This window comes from Trachypithecus francoisi, unplaced genomic scaffold (genome assembly GCF_009764315.1).
Source record: "Trachypithecus francoisi isolate TF-2019V2 unplaced genomic scaffold, Tfra_2.0 Lachesis_group8, whole genome shotgun sequence".
Taxonomy (NCBI): Eukaryota; Metazoa; Chordata; class Mammalia; order Primates; family Cercopithecidae; genus Trachypithecus; species Trachypithecus francoisi.
This window is the reverse complement of record NW_022681473.1, coordinates 90,367,683-90,391,169: the sequence shown is the minus strand read 5'-3', so window position 1 is coordinate 90,391,169 and position 23,487 is coordinate 90,367,683. Positions and strand designations below refer to the sequence as shown.

Genomic DNA, 23,487 nt, shown 5'->3' with positions numbered 1-23,487 from the left:
GGCAAAGACTTCTTGAGCAATATACCAGAAGCACAGGAAACTAAAGCAAAAATAGACAAATGGGATTATTTTATTTTATTTTTATTTATTTATTTATTATACTTTAAGTTCTAGTGTACATGTGCATAACGTGCAGGTTTGTTACATATGTATACTTGTGCCATGTTGGTGTGCTGCACCCATCAACTCGTCAGCACCCATCAATTCATCATTTATATCAGGTATAACTCCCAATGCAATCCCTCCCCCCTCCCCCCTCCCCATGATAGGCCCCGATGTGTGATGTTCCCCTTCCCGAGTCCAGGTGATCTCATTGTTCAGTTCCCACCTATGCGTGAGAACATGCGGTGTTTGGTTTTCTGTTCTTGCAATAGTTTGCTGAGAATGATGGTTTCCAGCTGCATCCATGTCCCTACAAAGGACGCAAACTCATCCTTTTTGATGGCTGCATAGTATTCCATGGTGTATATGTGCCACATTTTCTTAATCCAGTCTGTCACAGATGGACATTTGGGTTGATTCCAAGTCTTTGCTATTGTGAATAGTGCCGCAATAAACATGCGTGTGCATGTGTCTTTATAGCAGCATGATTTATAATCCTTTGGGTATATACCCAGTAGTGGGATGGCTGGGTCATATGGTACATCTAGTTCTAGATCCTTGAGGAATCGCCATACTGATTTCCATAATGGTTGAACTAGTTTACAATCCCACCAACAGTGTAAAAGTGTTCCTATTTCTCCACATCCTCTCCAACACCTGTTGTTGCCTGACTTTTTAATGATTGCCATTCTAACTGGTGTGACATGGTAATTCATTGTGGTTTTGTTTTGCATTTCTCTGATGGCCAGTGATGATGAGCATTTTTTCACGTGTCTGTTGGCTGTATGAATGTCTTCTTTTGAGAAATGTCTGTTCATATCCTTTGCCCACTTTTTGATGGGGTTGTTTGTTTTTTTCTTGTATATTTGTTTGAGTTCTTTGTAGATTCTCCTTAAGCTGATAAGCAACTTCAGCAAAGTCTCAGGATACAAAATTAATGTGCCAAAATCACAAGCATTCTTATACACCAGTAACAGACAAGCAGAGAGCCAAATCAGGAATGAACTTCCATTCACAATTGCTTCAAAGAGAATAAAATATCTAGGAATCCAGCTTATAAGGGATGTAAAGGACCTCTTCAAGGAGAACTACAAACCACTGCTCAGTGAAATCAAAGAGGGCACTAACAAATGGAAGAACATACCATGCTCATGGATAGGAAGAATCAATATCGTGAAAATGGCCATACTGCCCAAGGTTATTTATAGATTCAATGCCATCCCCATCAAGCTACCAATGAGTTTCTTCACAGAATTGGAAAAAACTGCTTTAAAGTTCATATGGAACCAAAAAAGAGCCCGCATTGCCAAGACAATCCTAAGTCAAAAGGACAAAGCTGGAGGCGTCACGCTACCTGACTTCAAACTATACTACAAGGCTACAGTAACCAAAACAGCATGGTACTGGTACCACAACAGAGATATAGACCAATGGAACAGAACAGAGTCCTCAGAAATAATACCGCACATCTACAGCCATCTGATCTTTGACAAACCTGAGAGAAACAAGAAATGGGGAAAGGATTCCCTATTTAATAAATGGTGCTGGGAAAATTGGCTAGCCATAAGTAGAAAGCTGGATCCTTACCTTACTTCTTATACGAAGATTAATTCAAGATGGATTAGAGACTTAAATGTTAGACCTAATACCACAAAAACCCTAGAAGAAAACCTAGGTAGTACCATTCAGGACATAGGCATGGGCAAGGACTTCATGTCTAAAACACTGAAAGCAACGACAGCAAAAGCCAAAATTGACAAATGGGATCTAATTAAACTGAAGAGCTTCTGCACAGCAAAAGAAACTACCATCAGAGTGAACAGGCAACCTACAGAATGGGAGAAAATTTTTGCAATCTACTCATCTGACAAAGGGCTAATATCCAAATGGGATAATTTTAAAAGCTTCTGCACAGCAAAGAAAACAGTAAACAAAGGGAAGAGACAACCTACAGAATGGGAGAAAATATTTGCAACCAATCCACCAAAGGATTAATAAATAGAATACATAAAGAGGTCAAACAGCTATATAGGAAAAAATCTAAAAATCCAATTTAAAAAATGGGGAAAAGATTTGAATAGATATTTCTCAAAAGAAGACATATCAATGGCAAATAGGCATATGAAGATGTGCTCAACATCATTGATCATCAGGGGAATGCAAATCAAAACTTCAATAAGATATCATCTCACCCCAGTTTACTTGGCTTATATCCAAAAGACAGGCAATAACAAATGCTAGTGAGGATCTAGAGAAAAGGGATCCCTCATACACTGTTGGTGGGGACATAAATTAGTACAACACTATGGAGAACAGTTTGGAGGTTCCTTAAAAAAACTAAAAATAGAGCTACCATACAGTCTAGCAATCCCACTCCTAGGTATATACCCAAAAGAAAGGAAGTTAGTTTATTGAAATGATATCTGCACTCCCGTGTTTATTACAGTAATATTCACCATAGTCAAGATCTGGAAGCAAATGTCCATCAGCAGATGAATGGATAAAGAAAATGTGGTACTTGTACACATGTAGTATTATTGAGCTCTACAAAAGAATGAAATTCTGTCATTTGCAACAACATGGATGGATCTGGAGGTCATCATGTTAAGTGAAATAAGCCAGGCACAGAAAGAGAAACATCACATGTTCTCACTCATTGGTATGATCTAAAAATTAAAACAATCGAACTCATGTAAATAGAGAGTAGAAGGATGGTTGGGAAGTGTAGTTGGTAGTTGGGGGTTGGGGGGAGGGAAGATGGTTAATGGATATAAAAAAATAGTTAGAAAGAATAAATAAGACCTAGTATATGCTAGCATAACAGGGTGACTGTAGAAAAAAATAATTTAATTGTACATTTTAAACTGACTAAAAGCGTATTATTGGATTGTGTGAAACACAATAGATGCTTGAGGGGATGAATACCCTATTTATCCTGATATAATTACTAAGCATTGTATGCCTGTATCAAAATATCTCATGTAACCCCAAAATATATACACCTACTGTGTACCCACATAAATTAAAAATTAAATGTGTGCATAAAAGTAAAAATATATATTTGTATTATTATTTTGACATCCTAATACTAAGAAATTGGACTGAACCAATTATCTCATCTTTGCTGACTGTCAAGAGTGTTTATTTCCTATTTATTTATTTATTTATTTATTTATTTTTTGAGAGTCTCACTCTGTCACCCAGGCTGGAGTGCAGTGGTGCAATGTCTGCTCAGTGCAACCTCTGCCTCCCAGGTTCTCATGCCTCAGTCATCTAAATAGCTAAAATTACAGGCCTGTGCTACCATGCCTGGCTGAGTTTTGTATTTTTAGCAGAGATGGTTTTTGCCATGTTGGCTGGGCTGGTCTCAAATTCCTGGACTCAGATCATCCCTATGCTTCAGCATCCGAAAGTGCTAGGATTACAGGCATGAGCCACCATGCCTGATCGAGTGTTTCTCAATGACTGGACAATTCAAAATATACTCTTCATAAAAATTGTAAAGAAAAATTCTGGTTTTGGTATGCAGAAAAGAAGCAATTCTATGGGAGAAACGATTTGCTACACTGCTTTGGAATTTAGAATATTCTATTAAATAAGTGAACCTTAAAGAGACATATCACTTACAATTCAACATCCCTAATGTGAGGCCTTTTCTCTCCCAAGCAGCTCTATTTTCAAAGTTTAGTTGGCCCTTTAGAACAGCATTATCTTTTAAAATACTAGATATGTACTTAATAGAGGCAGAGTGCATCATTTGAGAGGATGTCTCAAGATATTGGTGTCTCTTTAAATCTGTGCTGCCTGACAAAACAGGCATATAATTCAACACTTGGTTCAACACCATTAGTAGCTCTAGCCCTATGTATGTGGTACCACAGTACAAGAAGCATAAAGTACGCAATATAATTCTTCAACTCACTTTCAAAGGAGAGTACTTCGTGCATTTTTCATACTACTTCTCTTCCATAAGATTTTAATGGACTAAAGTATGTCATGTATATAGAACTCATGATAAAATAGAGACAGGCAATACATGTTTGAGGTAGCTGCAGAAATAGACATTCTTTTAAAATGTATAATCTGAATACACTTTAGCTTCAAATGTAAAAGTGATTTTGCTAAAATGCTTTTTATAGCACAAGGAGATTTATACCATAAAAAGTTGAAAAGGATTATTCATCCCAAATGGATTATTTATTTTTGAAATGAATATTTATAGAGAGCCGCTGAATTAGGCAGCAATCTTTGTCTTTGTTTAAACACAATTAACATTATGCAAAGTAAGGCAGCACTTTTTAGAAAATATGTGAGCGTAAGTACTACTATTGGCAGGCATTTCAGTATCTGCACAGTGAGTACATAAAATGAAGAACAACTAACCTGTTATGCTCTTAATTAGTGAACACCTGTACACAATGAAAGCATGGCTGGTTTTATGGATGCATGAAAATCCAACCAGGCAATTAATGTTTAATTTAGAATTCATGCTATTGAAAAGGTAGCAGAAAAAACAACTTATAACAGGCAAATCACAAAAGTGGAGAAGTTGGATTTTCTGTGGATGAATCTTTTCCAACATATTTAAGCCATTTTACCATTTTTTGGTTGTTTAATTTTTATATGGAAAAAACTGAACATCTTTTGTATTGTTATTTAATTTTAATGTGATAATTTGATCATGTGGAATTGTTTTTAAAATTAAACTTTTAAGTTCAGGGGTACATGTGCAGGTTTGTTACACAGGTAAACTTATGACATGGGGGTTTGTTGTACAGGTAATGTCATCACTCAGGTATTTAAGCCTTTGAGCATATACCCAGTAATGGGAGTATCGGGTCAAATGTTATTTCTGTTTTTAGGTCTTTGAGGAGTTGTCACACTTTCTTCCACAATGGTTGACCTAATTTATACTCCCACCAACAGAGTATAAGTGTTTCTTTTTCTCTGCAACCTTGCCAGCATGTTATTTTTTGACTTTTTAGTAATAGCCACTGTGACTGGCGTGAGATGGTATCTTATTTGTGGTTTTAATATCATTGCATTTTGCATTTCTCTGATGATCAGTGATGTTGAGCTTTTTCTTATATGATTGTTGGCCACATGTATGTCTTCTTTTGAAAAGTGTCTACTCATGTCCTTTGTGCACTTTCTAATGGGGCTGTTTGTTTTTTCTTGTAAATTTATTTAAGTTCCTTGTAGATGCTGGATATTAGACCTTTATCAGATACAGAGTTTGCCAAAATTTTCTCATATTCTGTGGGTTATCTGTTTACTCTGTTGACAGTTTCTTTTGCTGTGCAGAAGCTCTTAAGTTTAATTAGATCCCATTTGTCAATTTTTGTTTTTGTTGTAATTGCTTTTGTCATCTTCATCATGAAATCTTTGCCTGTTCCTATGACCAGAATGGTATTACCTAGGTTTTTTTTCTTGGGTTTTGATAGTTTTGTATCTTACATTTAAGTCTTTAATCCATCTTGAGTTAATTTTTGTATATGGTGAAAGGAAGTGGTCCAGTTTCAATCTTCTGCATATGGCTAGCCAGTTATCTCAGCATGATTTATTGAATAGGGAATCCTTTCCCCATTGCTAGTTTTTGTCAGGTTTGTCGAAGATCACATGGTTGTAGGAGTTAGTCCATATTTCTGCACTCTCTAGTCTGTTCCACTCATCTGCATCTATGTCTGTTTTAGTACCAGTACCATGCTGTTTTGGTTACTGTAGCCCTGTAGTATAGTTTGAAGTTGGGTAATATGTTGCCTCTGGCTTTCTTTTTTTTGCTTAGAATTGCCTTCGCTATTTGAACTCTTTTTTGGTTCATATGAACTTTAAAATAGTTTTGGTAGTTCAGTGAAGAATGTCAGTGGTAGTTTAATAGAAATACCATGAACTCTATAAATTGCTTTGGGTAGTATGTTCATTGTAACGATACTGAATCTATCTATGAGTGCTAGTGGATTCCTGGGTGCCTGTCTCCCCAGGGACTTTTACCACAGTGGCGGAGGCAATGTAGTGGGGGTTGGGCCTGGGGTGAGGGTGGTGGTGGTGGGGGGTGTGCCTGATGACAACCGTGTACCTCCTTGCACTGGAGGTGGTGTTGGCTGGGGGCGGGGCACTGACATGCGCAGGTCTGTGTGTCTTCTGTGCTCTGCAAGCCGGAGGGGTCACTCAGGGTGGGGGAGGATCTGCTGTTCTCTGTACATTCTGAACGTAAGTGTGGGGTACTTGTTGGGGTGGGGCTTGCTGCCTCTGTACCCACCAAAACTCTGTCTGCAATGGTGGTTGGCAGGGGAAGGGGTAGCAGACTGCACTACCAGGTGCTGTCAGGGCAAGAAAAGCAAACCCAAATCCCCACCCCTACTCCTAAGCAGACACGCCCAGCAAACTCATGTGGGAGTTGCCCCATGGAGGAATATGGGGGACGCTGCGGCTGCAGCGTGAGGAAAGACTGTGCAGGCTGGTGAGTGGCCATAGGAGCCACCAGGCTTGAGCTCTCTGCCTTGCAGTCAGGGTCCACCAGAGCAGAAGCTATGACGAGGCCTCCCAAGGCTCCCGAGGGTTCTGTGCATGCAGGTGTGGCCATACTGAGGCCCTCGGAGAGGCCAGCAGACTAAGGTGTTGCTCAGGTTGAACTGGCCCCATCTGATGGGCAAAATTGCCTTACAGAGTTCAGGACAGACAGAAAGTTTCCCTAGGGCTAAAGTCTCCTATGGAGCAAATCAGACCTAGGGGGATGGTCGTCCCTGACCATGCTCCACTACAGATGCTTTTGCACCAAACCCTCTGTGCTCCATATCAGCTGGCTTGCAGCTCCTACCACTTCTCTATGCAGCTCTCCCTGCCAGAGTCCGTGGTGGTCTAGGGGGTCTCCTTCTGCTGGGGTTCCAGAGGCCTGTGGCAAGAGTGGGTTGCTTCTTGCCAGTTCAACTCACCAATTCCCCCAGAGCTGTTGGGGCTAGAAATAAGTCCGAGTGTGCTGTAGCCCCACATAGGGTTCCCAACTTTCTCCCCCAATCAGCCCAGTCTCTCTGTCTTCCCTCTGTCCACTCTCAGTGCCTTCCCTGTGAAGATCTGTTAGGAGCACTCCGGTCCTCTGGGTCCCTCAGTAGGAGCTGTTCCATTTATCTGAGTCTAGTGGGCCATTTGGGATTTGTTTTCTTTCTTTTCCCTCCCTCCCTTCCTCCATTCTCCTTCCTTCCTAGAGAGCCATAATATGTTTTAGAGAAAAAGCCAACTGTTTTGATAGTTTATTTTAATGATTATAAGCTTTGTTCAATTTGTTAGAGGTCAAAAGTCATATTTTTGATTTAGTTCTATAACTATAACACACAATGGACACAGTTAATTCTTCGTCTTGTATGTACATGCCTATCTGACCTGCGTACTGGTGTGCGTAGGGGGTTATAAAGGAAAAAATTGTTCCCTTTACAAATATGACATGTTGAGTACCAGTACCAAACACTGTTCTAGTTTTCAATGTAGGGCACTGAACATATGTGACAAATCTTCATTTTCAGTGCACTTTTATTTGAGACTCATGTATTATCATTGGGCATAAAACATTAACATTTGTTATTTTTTCCTCCCTGTACCTATCCCTGATCCTCCTCTTTCTATTGTTTTCATATTGTTCTTATCAACACTATCAATGTTTGTGTTCCCCTAAGTAAATGTGTAACCAGACACTTTCTAAATATACACTATTAGGGAGACATAAAAGATAGACCTCAATAAGACTTTATCCAACATCATAAAAAAATCTACTCAGAAAATTTCTGTATTCCTTATTTCTTTATTTTTTTTGCTCCTTCCATGTGATAGGCAAGATATCTTAAAATTCAAATAGAGCTGTTAATTCCTCAGTCATTAGAAACATTTTATCAGATGTGCTGTTTCTAAAAGATGAGAATAATGTAATGTTTTCAAAGTTGAGTAGATTGGTATTTATTTTACATATAAACTTCAAGAAGGCAGTAGGTCAAGGAAGGACTATGTTTACTTTTTGCAAAGTTTAATTTATATGGGTTTAGTGGTGAAGGGTAACATAAAAGAGTTCTAAGGAAGTGCACTGTAATTCAAGTAAAGTATCACTGGAGAAGAATAAGGGGAGCAGATTTATTCTGAATCTTAAGGGTATGCTATATTGAATGAGTATATTATTAGAAGAATAAATGAACTGCTTCAGTTTCATGATAACCTGAAGATCAGTGCAAGGATTGGGAGAAAATTTAAGCATTTAGATGGGTGTATTTGTGGAAACAAGGAGAAAATGTTCTGAGAACAAATAAAATGAAATAATTATTTTAAAGAAAATAATTTTATGATGTTTAGGTAAATGAATCAGGACAAATTATGCTAAGGCAAGCAACGGAGCAATCATGGTGAATTCACCTCACTTTCAAGATGATTAGAAGCATACCAAATCCAATCTGACTAATCCAAATGTTTACCTGCTTCATTTGTGCGGATCATTCGAGATGGGGTGCTTGGATCTCCTGTCCCAATAGGGTTGGTGGCCACCACTCGAAATTCATATTCCACCCAGGGGTTTAGGTCCACAGCCATGGCTGACTCCATGTCCCCTGTTATGATTTCTGGGACTATAGAAGGGAAAGAAATTTTATGTCATTAGGAGGACTGGAAAAATGCTACAAATGGCAATCAAGAATATTAATGCTACTGACAGAATCAGCAGGCTAAAGCATATTTCCTCACAACACGTGGTCATGGTGTCACCTCCAGTGTCATTAGTAACATGAAAATCAATCTTCAGGGAGTAAGCACTTTCATATGTCAAAGTTTGTTGGAGTTAATTAAAACTCTTTCATTTTATCTTTACACAAAACTTGCCATTATGTACACTAATAATATTTCATCAATCCCTCAGCCCCAGATAAGGGGCCAATTAGAACTATAAACAGTTTTCTTTCAATTTCTAGGAAATTTCTTGAGCAGTTTGCTCTCCCAGTTCTGGCAAACATGTTTAGTCACTTGGTAATTCCAAGCAGCAAATTAACAATATATCTCTTTAATTTAAAAACACAGTTTGTGATATCTGAGTAGAAACACTGAATCCTTCTTAGAGTGACTTTTGTACTACATTTAAATTTTTGTCAGGGCATAACATTGTTTGTCAGTACAGTTACCATTGGTGAAGTATTTATACATGGCATACGTGCTTCATTTTTGACTGCTTTTCTTGTTCCCTCATCTCTGCTGTCTAGGAAGTGTTTCTAAACATTTGCTACAGCAGTGAAAAGGCATTATGTGGAGAATCTCCCTTGCAGCATGCAAAGATCCTCTGGATTTATATCAGTCTTGGATTTCTTTGTAGGCATGGCAGTAGAGCCAGGATGGGAGTTTGGGATCTTGATTTGAGGACTCAATTCTGTTTTACCACAGCAAGCTGGAATGAAATTGCCTTGAATTTTCCATGAAAATCTCTTCTGAAAGGTACCAAAAGAATGTTACCAAATAAGTAGCTCTGTGAAAGGTGAATGCTCAGAGCATAGGCAGCGTGAGCTGCCCGACAAATCTCACAGCACTGCAGAGCTGATGTGTTTTCTTAAAGCAGTGACAGGAAGATGCGGAAAAACAAAAAAAGTCTGTCCCCTCTTGCTGCACTGGCAACTGAGCAGTACGCTTGGAGTCTAAGAGGTGGGTGAGGGAAAGGCCACTATCAGACCACAGCTTGATGAAATGTCAAGCTATGCTTGACAAACAGACAAAAGAGAAGAAGAGATTTCCAGATAATGCTCAGCCTTCTGTAGCCCAGAGCCTACACTGTATCACCAATATTTGCATTGGGAGCACCAGGACTTAACACCACTGTTTAATTTACTTATACTTATGTAAGTCATCTCAAGTAACTCCAGACATCTGGACCATGCTCATCCCTTTTATTCTAATCTCCAGAAAATTCTGCCAATTTTCTTTTCTGCCCAGACCATATCTCTTCCTCATTCTTGAAGTTTTTCCACTGTGACCCTTGGAATTTATGATCTGTCATTAGCAAAATCCCCTATATACTTAATCTCCTCTCTGGGCATATCTACAACTTGTTACTCCACTAGAAACTAAGAAATTTACCCTTATTAAGGGGTGGACCTCTTAAGATATCATGTAGAAAAAGAACTAGCCCTTTTGCCCTCTCTCTCCCACATCTCTAATGGATGTTTCCCATCAGCATACAAGCATGCGGATGTTTTTCTCTGAAAAACAAAACTAAGGTCTCTTAATATTTCCTCTCCTCCCAGCCTTCACTCAGTTTCTCTGATTCTTTTGAGAGTTGTTTGTGCTATTACTTACTGTCTGCAATTATTTTTCTTCCATTCTCTTTTGAACCCATGCCAGTCAGACTCTTACCTCCAGTTTTCCATCATACTGGTTTCTGTCAAGATGACCAATGAATGGTCTCTGTTACTGAAACCTTAAGGCCAGATCTCTGTTACTCATCTTACTTGAACTATCATCATCCTTTGACACAGTTGATCATCCTTTGAAATACTTTTCGAAACTTAACTTCTGGTTCTCTCCCACCTGATTATGCCTTCTCAGTCTCCATTGCTGATTTCTTTTTGTCTTCCTGATGCAACTTGGCTCTACGTTTTTCCATTTTCTTACTCCGTGGTGATTTATCCAGCCTCATGGTTTTAGATACCCTCTATGCTGATAACTCTAATATTTTTAATGAACCTCTTCCATGGATTTCAGACTCATATGTTCAATGGCATATTATTAATAGACATTACTATTTGAATAGATTTCTGCAGTATTCTTATCCAGGGAATGACAATTGCTTTCTTACAGATGTTGTATGCCAAATCTTCAGGCCATCCTGGACTCCTTTCTTTCTCCCCTTTCCCACTCCAATCCATTAGAAAATTATGGCATCTGTGACTTCAAACTATGTTGATATCTCCACTTATCTTGGCAGAAAAAATTCTTGGAAGCGTTGTCTATATTAATTTTTCTCCTATTGTCTCTGGAACTCATTCTTGTCAGACTTTGATGCTGATGGCCTACCATCACATCAAAACTGCTATTGTCAAGGTTACCGATGACCTCCATATACCTAGAACTAATAATCAATTCTCAGTCTTCATTTTACTTGACATCTTGGTAGCATCTGACACAGCTCATTAGGCCTTTTTCTTCGATAGGCTTTATTCCTTTGTTTTCCATGGAATGACATTATTTTGGTTTTCCTTTTACCTCAATGATTGCTTTTATTCTGCCTCCTTTGGATGGCTGTCTTCTCCACAACTCTTACTGTTACAGTGCTCCAGGGCATTATTTTCATACTGTTTCTTCTTTATTTTATACTTACTTTCTTGGAGGTGACATAAAGTCTCATATTTTAAAATATTATATGACAATAATTTTCTGATTTATAACTTTATGCTAAACCTCTCACTTAAACACCATACTTATATACCCAGATGCCTACCTGAAATCTCATTTGGATGTCTAACAGATACATCAAACTTAATATGTCTTAAATTGAATTCTTTATCTCACTGCTACCCAGTCTGTTCCAATTATGAAGGTTTCTCAGGCTTCTCCATGTCACCTAATGATAACTCCATCCTTAAGTTGGTTAGGTCAAAAATCTTATAGTTTTCCTTGAATTCTTTTTCTCTCATACTGTTTACATCCAGTTTGTCACAAATGCTGTGGGTTTTAGCTTCCAAGTAGTTTCAAATTCTGACCATTTTTATGACCTCTGTCATAAAAGCATCAGTGACCTGTGTCACCAAGCTTCTGTCACATTGAAGCATCATCATCTCTCTACCACAATATCTCTCAAAATTCATCTACCTTTCTCCCTAAAACTCATTCTGCTCCTGCCTCACTGATCTTCTAATGCTCTTGCATATCATGCTCCTAATACTTTTGCTCTAGTTGCTCCTTATACCTGGGCTGCCTTCCCCTAGATATTGGGATAGCTAAGTTCATACCTCCTATAAAATGTACGAAAATATACCTTCTCAGTAAGGCATACCCCGACCACTCTATTTCAAATTGCAGGCTTCCTGCAATGGACTAAATGTGTCCTCTCAAAATTCATATATTAAAATCCTAACCCCTAATGTGGCTGTTGTTTGGTGATAGAGCTTCTAAGGAAATAATTAAGGTTAAATGGTGTGGTAAGAGTGGGGCTGTGATCTTAGTGTCCTTATAGGATGAGACATGAGAGCTCTCTCTCACTTTGTGTGTGTGTGTGTGTCATCCATGTGAGAACACAGTGAAAAAGCAACTTGATGTTGGAACTCCCAGCCTCTAGAACTGTAATAAAGTAAATTTATGTTGTTTAATACACTCAGTCCATGGAATTTTGTTATAGCAGCCTGAGTTGACTAATACACTGACCCTGATCATAGTACTTCTGATTCCTCTTACTGCATATAATTTATTTTCCCCCCATAGTACTCATCAACTTCTGAGATACTATATAATTTACTTGCTTATTATGTTCTCTGTTTATTGTTTGTCTTCACCTGTAAGAACACAATCTTCACAAGGGCAAGGATTTATTTATTTGGTGGTGTTCATTGATATATTGCATGTGCCTAGAACACTTCCTAAAAGGTGCTTGGTAATTTTTTATTAAATGAATGAGAGTTCAAATTGCCTGGTGTGATCAGAATTGGCATTATTAATTAATTCTGCTTGAATCTTGATGTAATTAGTATAAGCTTTAATATACATATAAAATAGTCTTCCTTCCAAAGCTATGCATATTTATATCCTCTTGATCATAACTATAGACTTTAAAGACTCCCTTTCCAAGCCCATATCCTTTCCACCACCCTTTACCCCTCTCTTTAAAGTGAAAAAAAAAAAGATTTGGAAATTCTAAATTCCCTGTTACTTGTAAGAGATATAAAATAATTATAAGTATTAATTGAAAGTATTATTATTTTTCGTGAAACAAAATGCAATATGAAAGAAAGTAAAAATTTTCTTTTTTATACAATTAGGATTTTGATTTGAAATGCAATATTGTGGAGATGAAGAATAATGGAAGATTTATACCAAAATAAGCATTGTAAAAGTCTTGAAGCATCTTTTAATAAAGATATTATTTCCAGAACTTTAGGGACAAGTTGGTTTCAAAGAAAACATTGTGCATCAGAGAGAACATGACAGCAACTAAAGACAGTGGAAGATCTTATATTGACTTAGGGGAAGCATCTTGTTGAAATGCCTTTCCAAGCAAAAGAATCACATCCAAGACTATTTATTTTGAGAAAAGATCTTATTCTATTGTCCAGACTGGTCTCAATCTCCTGGCCCTAAGTGATCCTCCCACCTCAGGATGTCTCAAAGTGCTGAGATCACAAGTATGTGCCACCTAAACTCAGCCACCAATTTAATTAATAAAATACCAAATAAATCTGTTCGGTTGAAAAATGGAACCAATCAATCTGTGCAAAAATATCCACAGTAGAAGACATATCCACTGATGTAAGAATATTTAAGAAGCATATCTGAGTTAAGTAAACAAAGACCAATGAATTCTGTGATTATAGGCCATTTGATATTCCTAGGTAGACATAATCAAAAATTACATCAGCTAATGCTTCTCAGTAGTATAAAAAAGAAAGTCAGTTTTCTAAATCAAAAGCCATTTGCTTGAGTGGAAAAGAGGTCTGCAAGTGAAATGATCTATTTGTTATGGCTGTTTGCATACTTTTTTCAAAATAAATACGTTATTCTTATTTACATTTTAGTCTCATTTGCAGGAGGCGGTATTCATACATTAATTCCAAGATGTGCTCAGCTAGAGAGTTCATGTGGAACCTCTGACTTCATTTTCCACAAATGAGAAACTCATTATTTTTTATGCTCATTTTGGTATGTTTTAAAGGCTTTTCAAATAGTAGATTATCAATTGCATTAATTGTATCAGCAAGTTTAAACTCCAGATTCATTTTTTTTTTCTAATGGATATTGTTAAATTAGAGTTTATTTTGACTGAAATTAATTTAGAATGAGGGAGCAACTATGAAACCAAAAGGCCCATGACCCAGTGGAGCCGGTGTGGTTCCAGAGAGACTTATTTCCCCATCATAGGCATGAAAGAAACTATGAGAATGAGCATGGTACTAAAACCAGGAAGCATCTAAAAAACCTATTTTGGAGCATGTAAATCTTGTGGACAGCACTTCATTAGGCTTGCCCTGAGGACAGCATGCCTCTGCCAATAGGTGCAATTAATGGTGCATTTGGAGAAATGAGTTAGAAGAGGACACATCTAGTGAGAGCCCTAGAACCATGAAGGGTAAATACAATTGATCACTTGCAGAAATCTTTTTCTGAAGGAAAACATTTTTATCAGTACAGCACAATTACAGGGTTTTTAGAAGTGTTGTTCTTGCTGAATTGAATTAAAAAAGAACTCTGAAAAATATCACCATCAAAAAGTGGGCAAAAGATATGAACAGACACTTCTCAAAAAAAGACATTTGTGTGACCAACAAACATATATAAAAAAAGCTCAACCCATCACTGATCATTAGAGAAATGCAAATCAAAACTACAATGAGATACCATCTCATGCCAGTCAGAATGGCGGTTACTAAATAGTCAAGAAAAAACAGATGCTGATGAGGCTGTGGAGAAATAGGAACACTTTTACACTGTTGGTGGGAATGTAAATTAGCTCGACCCTTGGGGAAGATAGTGTGGTGATTCCTCAAGGATCTAGAAACAGAAATACCATTTGACCCAGCAATCCATTACTGGGTATATATCCAAAGGAATACAAATCATTCTACTATAAAGATACATGCACGTGTATGTTTATTGCAGCACTATTTACATTAGTAGAGACGTGGAACCAACCCAAATGCCCATAAATAATAGACTGGGTAAAGGAAATGTGACACATATACACCATGAAGTATTATGTAGTCATGAAAAAAGAATGAGTTCATGTTCTTTGCCAGGACATGGGTGAAACTGGAAGTCATCATCCTCAACAAACTAACACAGGAATAGAAAACCAAACACCACATGTTCTCACTCATAAGTGGGAGCTGAAAAATGAGGACACATGGACACAGGAAAAGAAACAACACACACTGGGACTTGTCAGGGAATGAGGGGAGGGGAGAGCAGCAGGAGCATCAGGACCATCAGGACAAACAGCTAATGCATGTGGGGCTTAAAACCTACATGACAGGTTGATAGGCACAGCAAACCACCATGGCACACATATACCTATGTAACAAACCTGCACATTCTGCACATGCATCCCAGAACTTAAAGTAAAATAAAAATTTAAAAATATTTCTAGCATTCAAATAGTATTAGAAAGATGCAACTTTACAGTAGGGACTTCTAAAACAAACAAAAGAATGACATTTAATTCAAATGCCTAAATCCTCCACAGACACATGAATATGTATGTTTTTATATACACACACTATATATGTATATATATAAACATATGTATATATAAACAATAAGTAAAAACAGGTGAACTGAGAAAACCATAGGCAAGAGTCAGAACATAAGTGTAACTAGCAAAGCATGGATGTAGCAGGTAGAAGATATGTACTGGATTGCTATGGGCATAGGATGAGTAATAAAATACGCATGTATTGCAATGTATCCACAAGGAAAACTTCTCCAAAAGTAACTTGCATGGGTAGTGTGGCAAGAGCAGATAGGGAGCATGGCTGTAGGGAAGAGGATGAGTTAGGTGAGTGCACAACACCAGATCTGAAGTTGAGGTCATTTCCTGGCTGCAGAGCCAAAGATTTAAGCTGTCACACTCAGAATAAGATTGAAGCACAGGGTTGAAGGTTATAAGAATTTCTGAGTAAATCTGCTCATGTGGTTTAAATTTGTCCTTCCTGAATTAACTACCATACCTAGAGATTCCCCAATTTGGGGGTCTTTAAAGGTATCACAGGGTTATAATGGATCCAGGAATGAGGCTGATATGAGCAATTATCTATAATACAAAATAAATATGTATATGTGCATAATGAATATGTTTATAGACACTATAATGATCAAACTGAGGTCTAACTTAATGCAGGAGCCTAAATATCAAAGAAATTCTGAATCAAATTCTGCATATAGATAAAGAAATTTTATCTTTCTGATATTACGATGTTTCATACAAAAACTCAAATTTCATTTACCTATACAATAAAATGAACCACTTTACCCTCATAAAATTCTGGTTGAGTTTTAAGGTTACTGCACTCAAATATTTTACTGATTTCTATATTTAATTTCTAAATAGGTCAATAGAGGTCATTAGACTTTAAAACAAAAACACAGTTGTTACTCAGTATGTACCATTGCTTCTAAAGATTCTATTCTGTAGACTTACTGTACACTTTTCAAATACCAATATGTTTAATAAATGTCTAATAACTATCAAGTAAGTGTGATTTTTACATATCCCTGCTGGACAGCCACATTTGGAGAGATACGAGAAATTGTAAAATGAAAAGAAAATGATTAGAGATGAATTTTTTTTTTTTTTTTTTTTTTGAGCTGGAGTCTCGCTCTGTCGCCCGGGCTGGATTGCAGTGGCCTGATCTCAGCTCACTGCAAGCTCCGCCTCCCGGGTTTACGCCATTCTCCTGCCTCAGCCTCCAGAGTAGCTGGGACTACAGGCGCCCCCCACCTCCCCCGGCTCGTTTTTTGTATTTTTTTAGTAGAGACGGGGTTTCACCGTGTTAGCCAGGATGGTCTGGATCTCCTGACCTCGTGATCCGCCCGTCTCGGCCTCCCAAAGTGCTGGGATTACAGGCTTGAGCCACCGCGCCCGGCCGAAAAATTTTTTTAAAATAATACAACTATAATGCAAACATCTTGGAAGCAGGCATTAAAATGGTGTGCAGTGTAATTTTATATTAGATTTTCTTTTTTTATTATACTTCAAGTTCTGGGAAACATGCACAGAACAGGCAGGTTTGTTACATAGGTATACACACGCCATAGTGGTTTGCTCCACCCGTCAACCCGTCATCTACATTAACTATTTATCCTAATGCTATCCCTCCCTTAAGCCCCCACCCCCTGGCAGGCCCCAGTGTGTGATGTTCCCTTCCCCGTGTCAATGTGTTCTCCTTCGTCAACTCCCACTTATGAGTGAGAACAAGCGGTGTTTGGTTTTCTGTTCGTGTGTTAGTTTGCTGAGAATGATGGTTTCCAGCTGCATCAATGTCCCTGCAAAGGACGTGAACTCATTCTTTTTTATGGCTGCATAGTATTCCATGGCATATATGTGTCACATTTTCTTTATCCAGGCTATCACTGATGGCCATTTGGGTTGGTTCCAAGTCTTTGCTATTGTGAATAGTGCTGCAGTAAACATATGTGTGTATGTGTCTTTATAGTACAATGATTTATAATCCTCTGGATATATACCCAGTAATGGGATTGCTGGGTTTAATGATATTCCTGATTCTGTATCCTTGAGGAATCGTCACACTGTCTTCCACAATGGTTGAACTAATTGAACTAATTGTGGTGGGAGTGTAAACTCTCACCAACAGTGTAAAACCATTTCTATTTCTCCACATCCTCTCCAGCATCTGTTGTTTCCTGACTTTTTAATGATCACCATTCTAACTCGCGTGAGATGGTATCTCATTGTGGTTTTGATTTACATTTCCCTAATGACGAGTTATGATGAGCTTTTTTTTCATACGATTGTTGGCTGCATAAATGTCTTCTTTTGGAGAAGTACCTGTTCACATCCTTTGCCCACTTTTTGATGTTTTTTTTTTTTTTTGTCAATTTGTTTAAGTTCTTTGTAGATTCTGGATACTAGCCCTTTGTCAGATGGATAGATTGCAAAAATTTTCTCCCATTCTGTAGGTTGGCTGTTCACTATGATGAAAGTTTCTTTCACTGTGCAGAAGATCTTTAGTTTAATTAGATCCCATTAGTCAATTTTGACTTTTGTTGCCATTGCTTTTGGCAATGAAGTTTTTGCCCATGCCTATGTCCTGAATGGTATTGCCTGGGTTTTCTTCTAGGGTGTTTATGGTTTTAGGTCTTAATTTAAGTCTTTAATCCATCTTGAGTTAATTTCTGTATAAGGTGTAAGGAAGGGGTCCAGTTGCTGTTTTCTGCATATGGTTAGTCAGTGTTCCCAACACCATTTATTAAATAGGGAATCCTTTCCCCATTGGTTTTGTAAGGTTTGTCAAAGATCAGATGTTTTAGATGTGTGGTGTTATTTCTGAGACCTCTGTTCTGCTCCATTGGTCTATATATCTGTTTTGTTACTAGTACCATGCTGTTTTGGTTACTGTAGCCTAATAGTAGAGTTTCAGGTCAGGTAGTGTGATGCTTCCAGGTTTGTTCTTTTTGCTTAGGATTGTCTTGGCTATGCAGGCTCTTTTTTGGTTCCATATGAAATTCAAAGTAGTTTTTTATAATTCTGTGAAGAAAGTCAATGGTAGCTTGATGGGGACAGCATTGAATCTATTAATTTCTTTGGGCAGTATGGCCATTTTCATGATATTGATGCCTCCTATCCAAGAGCATGGAATGTTTTTCCATTTGTTTGTGTACTCTGTTATTTCCTGGAGCAGTAGTTTGTAGTTCTCTTTGAAGAGGTCCTTCACATCCCTTGTAAGTTGTATTCCTAGGAATTGTATTCTATTTGTGGCAATTGTGAATGGGAGTTCACTAGTTCGCTCATGATTTGGCTCTCTATTATTGGTATATACAAATGCTTGTAATTTTTGCACATTGATTTTGTATCCTGAGACTTTGCTGAAGTTGCTTATCAGCTTAAGGAGGTTTTGGGAGGAGACAATGGGGTTTTCTAAATATACAATTACGTCATGTGCAAACAGGAACAATTTTACTTCCTCTCTTCCTATTTGAATACCTTTTATTTCTTTCTCTTGCCTGATTGCCCTGGCCAAAACTTTCGATACTATGTTGACTAGGAATGCTGAGGGAGGGCATCCTTGTCTTGTGCTGGTTTTCATAGGGAATGCTTCCATTTTTTGCCCATTTAGTATGATATTAGCTGAGTGTTTATCCTAAATAACTTCCTATTTTGAGATATGTTCCATCAGTACCTGTTTTATTGAGAGTTTTTACCATGAAGGGTTGTTGACTTTTATTAAAGTCCTTTTGTGCATCTATTGAGGTAATCATGTGGTTTTTGTCATTGATTCTGTTTATGCAATGGATTATGTTTATTGATTTGCATATGTTGAACCAGCCTTGAATCCCAGGAATGAAGCTGACTTGATCATTTTGGATAAGCTTTTGGACGTGCTACTGTATTTGATTTGCCAGTATTTTACTGAGGATTCTTCCATTGATATTCATCAGGGATATTGGCCTGAAATTTTCTTTTTTTTGTTGTGCCTCTGTCAGGTTTTGGTATCAGGATGATATTAACCTCGTAAAATGAGTTAGGGAGGAGTCCCTCTTTCTCTAATGTTTGGAATAGTTTCAGAAAGAATGGTACCAGCTTCTCTTTATACCTCTGGGAGAAATAGGCTGTGAATCTCTCTGGTCCTGGGCTTCTTTGGTTGGTAGGCTGTTAATTACTACCTCAATTTCAGAACTTATTACTGGTCTATTCAGGGATTTGAATTCTTCTTGGTTTCTTCTTGGGAGGGTATAGGTGTTTTGGAGTTGATCCATTTCTTCTAGATTTTCTAGTTTATTTGCATAGAGGTGTTTACAGTATTCTCTGATGGTAGTTTGTATTTCTGTGGGATCAGTGGTGACATCCCCTTTATCATTTTTTACTGTGTCTATTTGATTCTTCTCTCTTTTCTTCTTTAATAATTTGGCTAGTGGTCTATCTATTTGGTTAATCTTTTCAAAACATCAGCTCCTGGATTCATTGATTCTTTGAAGGGGTTTTTGTTTCTCCATCTCCTTCATTTCTACTGTGGTTTTAGTTATTTCTTGTCTTCTGCTAGTTTTTGAATTTGTTGGCTCTTGCTCCTCTATGTTTTAATTGTGAGCTTAGGGTGTCCATTTTAGATATTTCCCACTTTCTCCTGTGGGCATTTAGTGCTATAAACTTCCTTCTAAACAATGCTTTAGCTGTGTCCCAGAGATTCTAGTATGTTGTCTCTTTGTTCTCATTGATTTCAAAGAACTTATTTATTTCTGCCTTAATTTCATTATTTACCCAGTAGTCATTCAGGAGCAGGTTGTTCAGTTTCCATGCAATTGTGTGATTTTGAGTGAATTTGTTAATCCTGAGTTCTAGTTTGATTGCACTGTGGTGTGAGAGACTGTTTGTTATTACTTCCATTATTTTGCATTTGCTGAGGAGTGTTTTACTTCCAATTATGTGGTCAATTTTTGAATAAGTGTGATGTGGTCCTGAGAAGAATGTATATTCTGTTTATGTGAGGTGGAGAGTTCTGTAGATGTTTATAAGGTCCGCTTGGTCCAGAGCAGAGTTCAAGTCCTGAATATCCTTGTTAATTTTCTGTCTTGTTCCTTTGTCTAATATTGATAGTGGGGTGTTAAAGTCTCCCAGTATTATTGTGTGGGAGTCTAAGTCTCTTTGTAGGTCTCTAAGAACTTGCTTTATGAATCTGGCTGCTCCTGTATTGGGTGCATATATACTTAGGATAGTTAGCTCTTCTTTTTGCATTGATCCCTTTACCATTATATAATGCCCTTGTCTTTTTTGATCTTTGTTGGTTTAAAGTCTGTTTTATCAGAAACCAGAATTGCAACCTCTGCTTTTTTTTTGCTTTTCATTTGCTTGGTAAATCATTCTCTATACCTTTATTTTGAGCCTTTGTGTGTCTTTGCATGTGAGATGGGTCTCCTGAATATAGCACACTGATGGGTCTTGACCCTTTATCCAATTTGTCAGTCTGTGTCTTTTAATTGGGGCATTTAGCCCATTTATATTTAAGGTTAATATTGTTATGTGTGAATTCAATCCTGTCATTATGATGCTAGCTGGTTATTTTGCCTGTTAGTTGATTCAGTTTCTTCATAGTGTCTGTGGTCTTTACAATGTGGCATGTTTTTGCAGTGGCTGTATCTGTTTTTCCTTTCCATATTGAGTGCTTCCTTCAGGATCTCTTGTGAGGCAGGCCTGGTGGTGATAACATCTCTCAGCATTTGCTTATCTGTAAAGGATTGTATTTCTCCTTCTGTTATAAAGCTTAGTTTGGCTGGATATGAAATACTGGGTTGACAATTCTTTTCTTTAAGAATGTTGAATATTGGTCCCCCCTGTCTTCTAGCTTGTAGGGTTTCTGCAGAGAGATCCACTGTTAGACTGATGGGATTCTCTTTCTGGGTAACTTGACCTTTCTCTCTGGCTGCCCATAACATTTTTTCCTTCATTTCAACCTTAGTGAATCTGACAATTACGTGTCTTGGGGTTTCACTTCTCGAGGAGTATCTTTGTGGTATTCTCTCTATTTCCTGAATTTGAATGTTGGCCTGTCTTGCTAGGTTGGGGAAGTTCTCCTAGATAATATCCTGAGGAGTGTTTTACAACTTGGTTCCCTTCTCCCTGTCACTTTCAGGTACGCCAATCAAACGTATGTTTGGTCTTTTCACATAGTCCCATATTGGAGGCTTTGTTCATTCCTTTTCATTATTTTTTCTCTAATCTTGTCTCCATGCTTTATTTCATTAAGTTGATCTTCAATTTTTGATATCCTTTCTTCCACTTGATCGATTTGGCTATTGATACTTGTTTATGCTTCACAAAGTCCTCGTGCTGTGTTTTTCAGGTCCATCAGGTAATTTATGTTCTTCTCTAAACTGGTTATTTTAGTTAGTAATTTATCTAACCTTTTTTCAAGGTCCTTAGCTTCCTTGCATTGGGTTAGAACATGCTCCTTTAGCTTGGAGGAGTTTGTTATTACCCACCTTCTGTTACCTATTTCTGTCAATTCGTGATATTCATTCTCCGTCCAGTTTTGTTCGCGTTTTGGCGAGGAGTTGTGATCCTTTGGAGGAAAAGAGGTGTTCTGGTTTTTGGAATTTTCAGCCTTTTTGTGCTGTTTTTTCCTCATCTTCATGGATTTATCTATCTTTGGTTTTTGGACCTTCAGATGGGGTTTCTGTGTGGACGTCCTTTTTGTTAATGTTGGTGCTATTCCTTTCTGTTTGTTTGTTTTCCTTCTAACAGTAAGGTCCCTCTGCTGCAGGTCTGCTGGAGTTTGCTGGAGGTCCACTCCAGACCTAGTTTGCCTGGGTATCACCAGCAGAGGGTGCAGGACAGCAAAGATTGATGCTTGTTTCTTCCTCTGGAAGCTTAGTCCCAGAGGGGCACCACCAGATGCCAGCCAGAGCTCTCCTTTATGAGGTGTCAGTCACAACTCCCAGTAGGGAGTCAACTTCAGACTGTTGAGAATTTTAAGCCAGTGGATCTTATAGCTTGCTGGGCTCCGTGGGGGTGGGATCTGCTGAGCTAGACCACTTGGCTCTCTGGCTTCAGCCCCCTTTCTAGGAGAGTGAATGGTCTGTCTCACTAGTGTTCCAGGAGCCACTGGGGTATGAAAAAGCACTGCTGCAACTAGCTCGGTGTCTGCCCAAATGGCTGCCCAGTTTTCTGCTTGAAACCCAGGGCTCTGGTGCCATAGACCCCTGAGGGAATCTACTAGTCTGTGGGGTGTGAAGACTCTGGGTAAAGTGTAGTATCTGGGCTGGTGTGCACTGTTCCTCATGGCACAGTCCCTCACAGTTTCTCTTGGCTAAGGGAGGGAGTTCTCTGACCCCTTATGCTTCCTGCTTCAACTTGCCCTCCATGGGCTGCACCCACTATCTAATCAGTCCCAATGAGATGAGCTTAGTACCTCAGTTGGAAATGCAGAAATCACCCATCTTCTGCGTTAATCTCACTGGGAGCTGCAGACCAGAGATGTTCCTATTCAGCCATCTTGCCAGCCACTAGATTTTCTTTTTATAAATAAAACAGATACATGACTAGAAAGGAGTAGCACAAGGAACTGAGCTAATGAAACTGATCTATATCCGAATTGTCTCGGTGGTTACTTGAGTCTGCATAATAAAATTTCATAGAATCTCATATAAGTATACACTAAAATAATTGCATATCAAAACTAGTGGGATCCTAATAAGGTCTGAAACTTAGTTAACATCGATTCACCAACATCATCTCCTGATTTGGTAATTGTACTATGGTTATGTAAGATTTTATCATGGCAGGAAGCTGGGGAATGGATCCACAGGAACTCTGTACTATTTTTGCAACTTCTATGTGAGTTTAAGGTTATTTCAACGAACAAATAAGCCAACATGATATGGTCCCTCTTTGGGAACTGAAAAGAGGAAAGCAAGGTACCTTGGTCTTCTCAGGTTCATAAAATGTAGCAAAGAGTTGTCAATATTGTGAAAAATAATAAAGACATTTCAAAATCCAAA

General features: G+C 38.2%; 1 protein-coding gene across 1 annotated transcript in view; it reads right to left on the bottom strand.

The window, feature by feature from the left end:
- CNTN5 (contactin 5) overlaps positions 1-23,487 on the bottom strand; it is a 1,344,835-nt gene that overhangs the window by 80,344 nt on the left and 1,241,004 nt on the right. Inside the window, exon 18 of the mRNA XM_033204902.1 lies at positions 8,553-8,702. Within this exon, the coding sequence (XP_033060793.1) occupies positions 8,553-8,702 (150 nt within the window). The remainder of the gene's footprint in view (positions 1-8,552; positions 8,703-23,487) is intronic.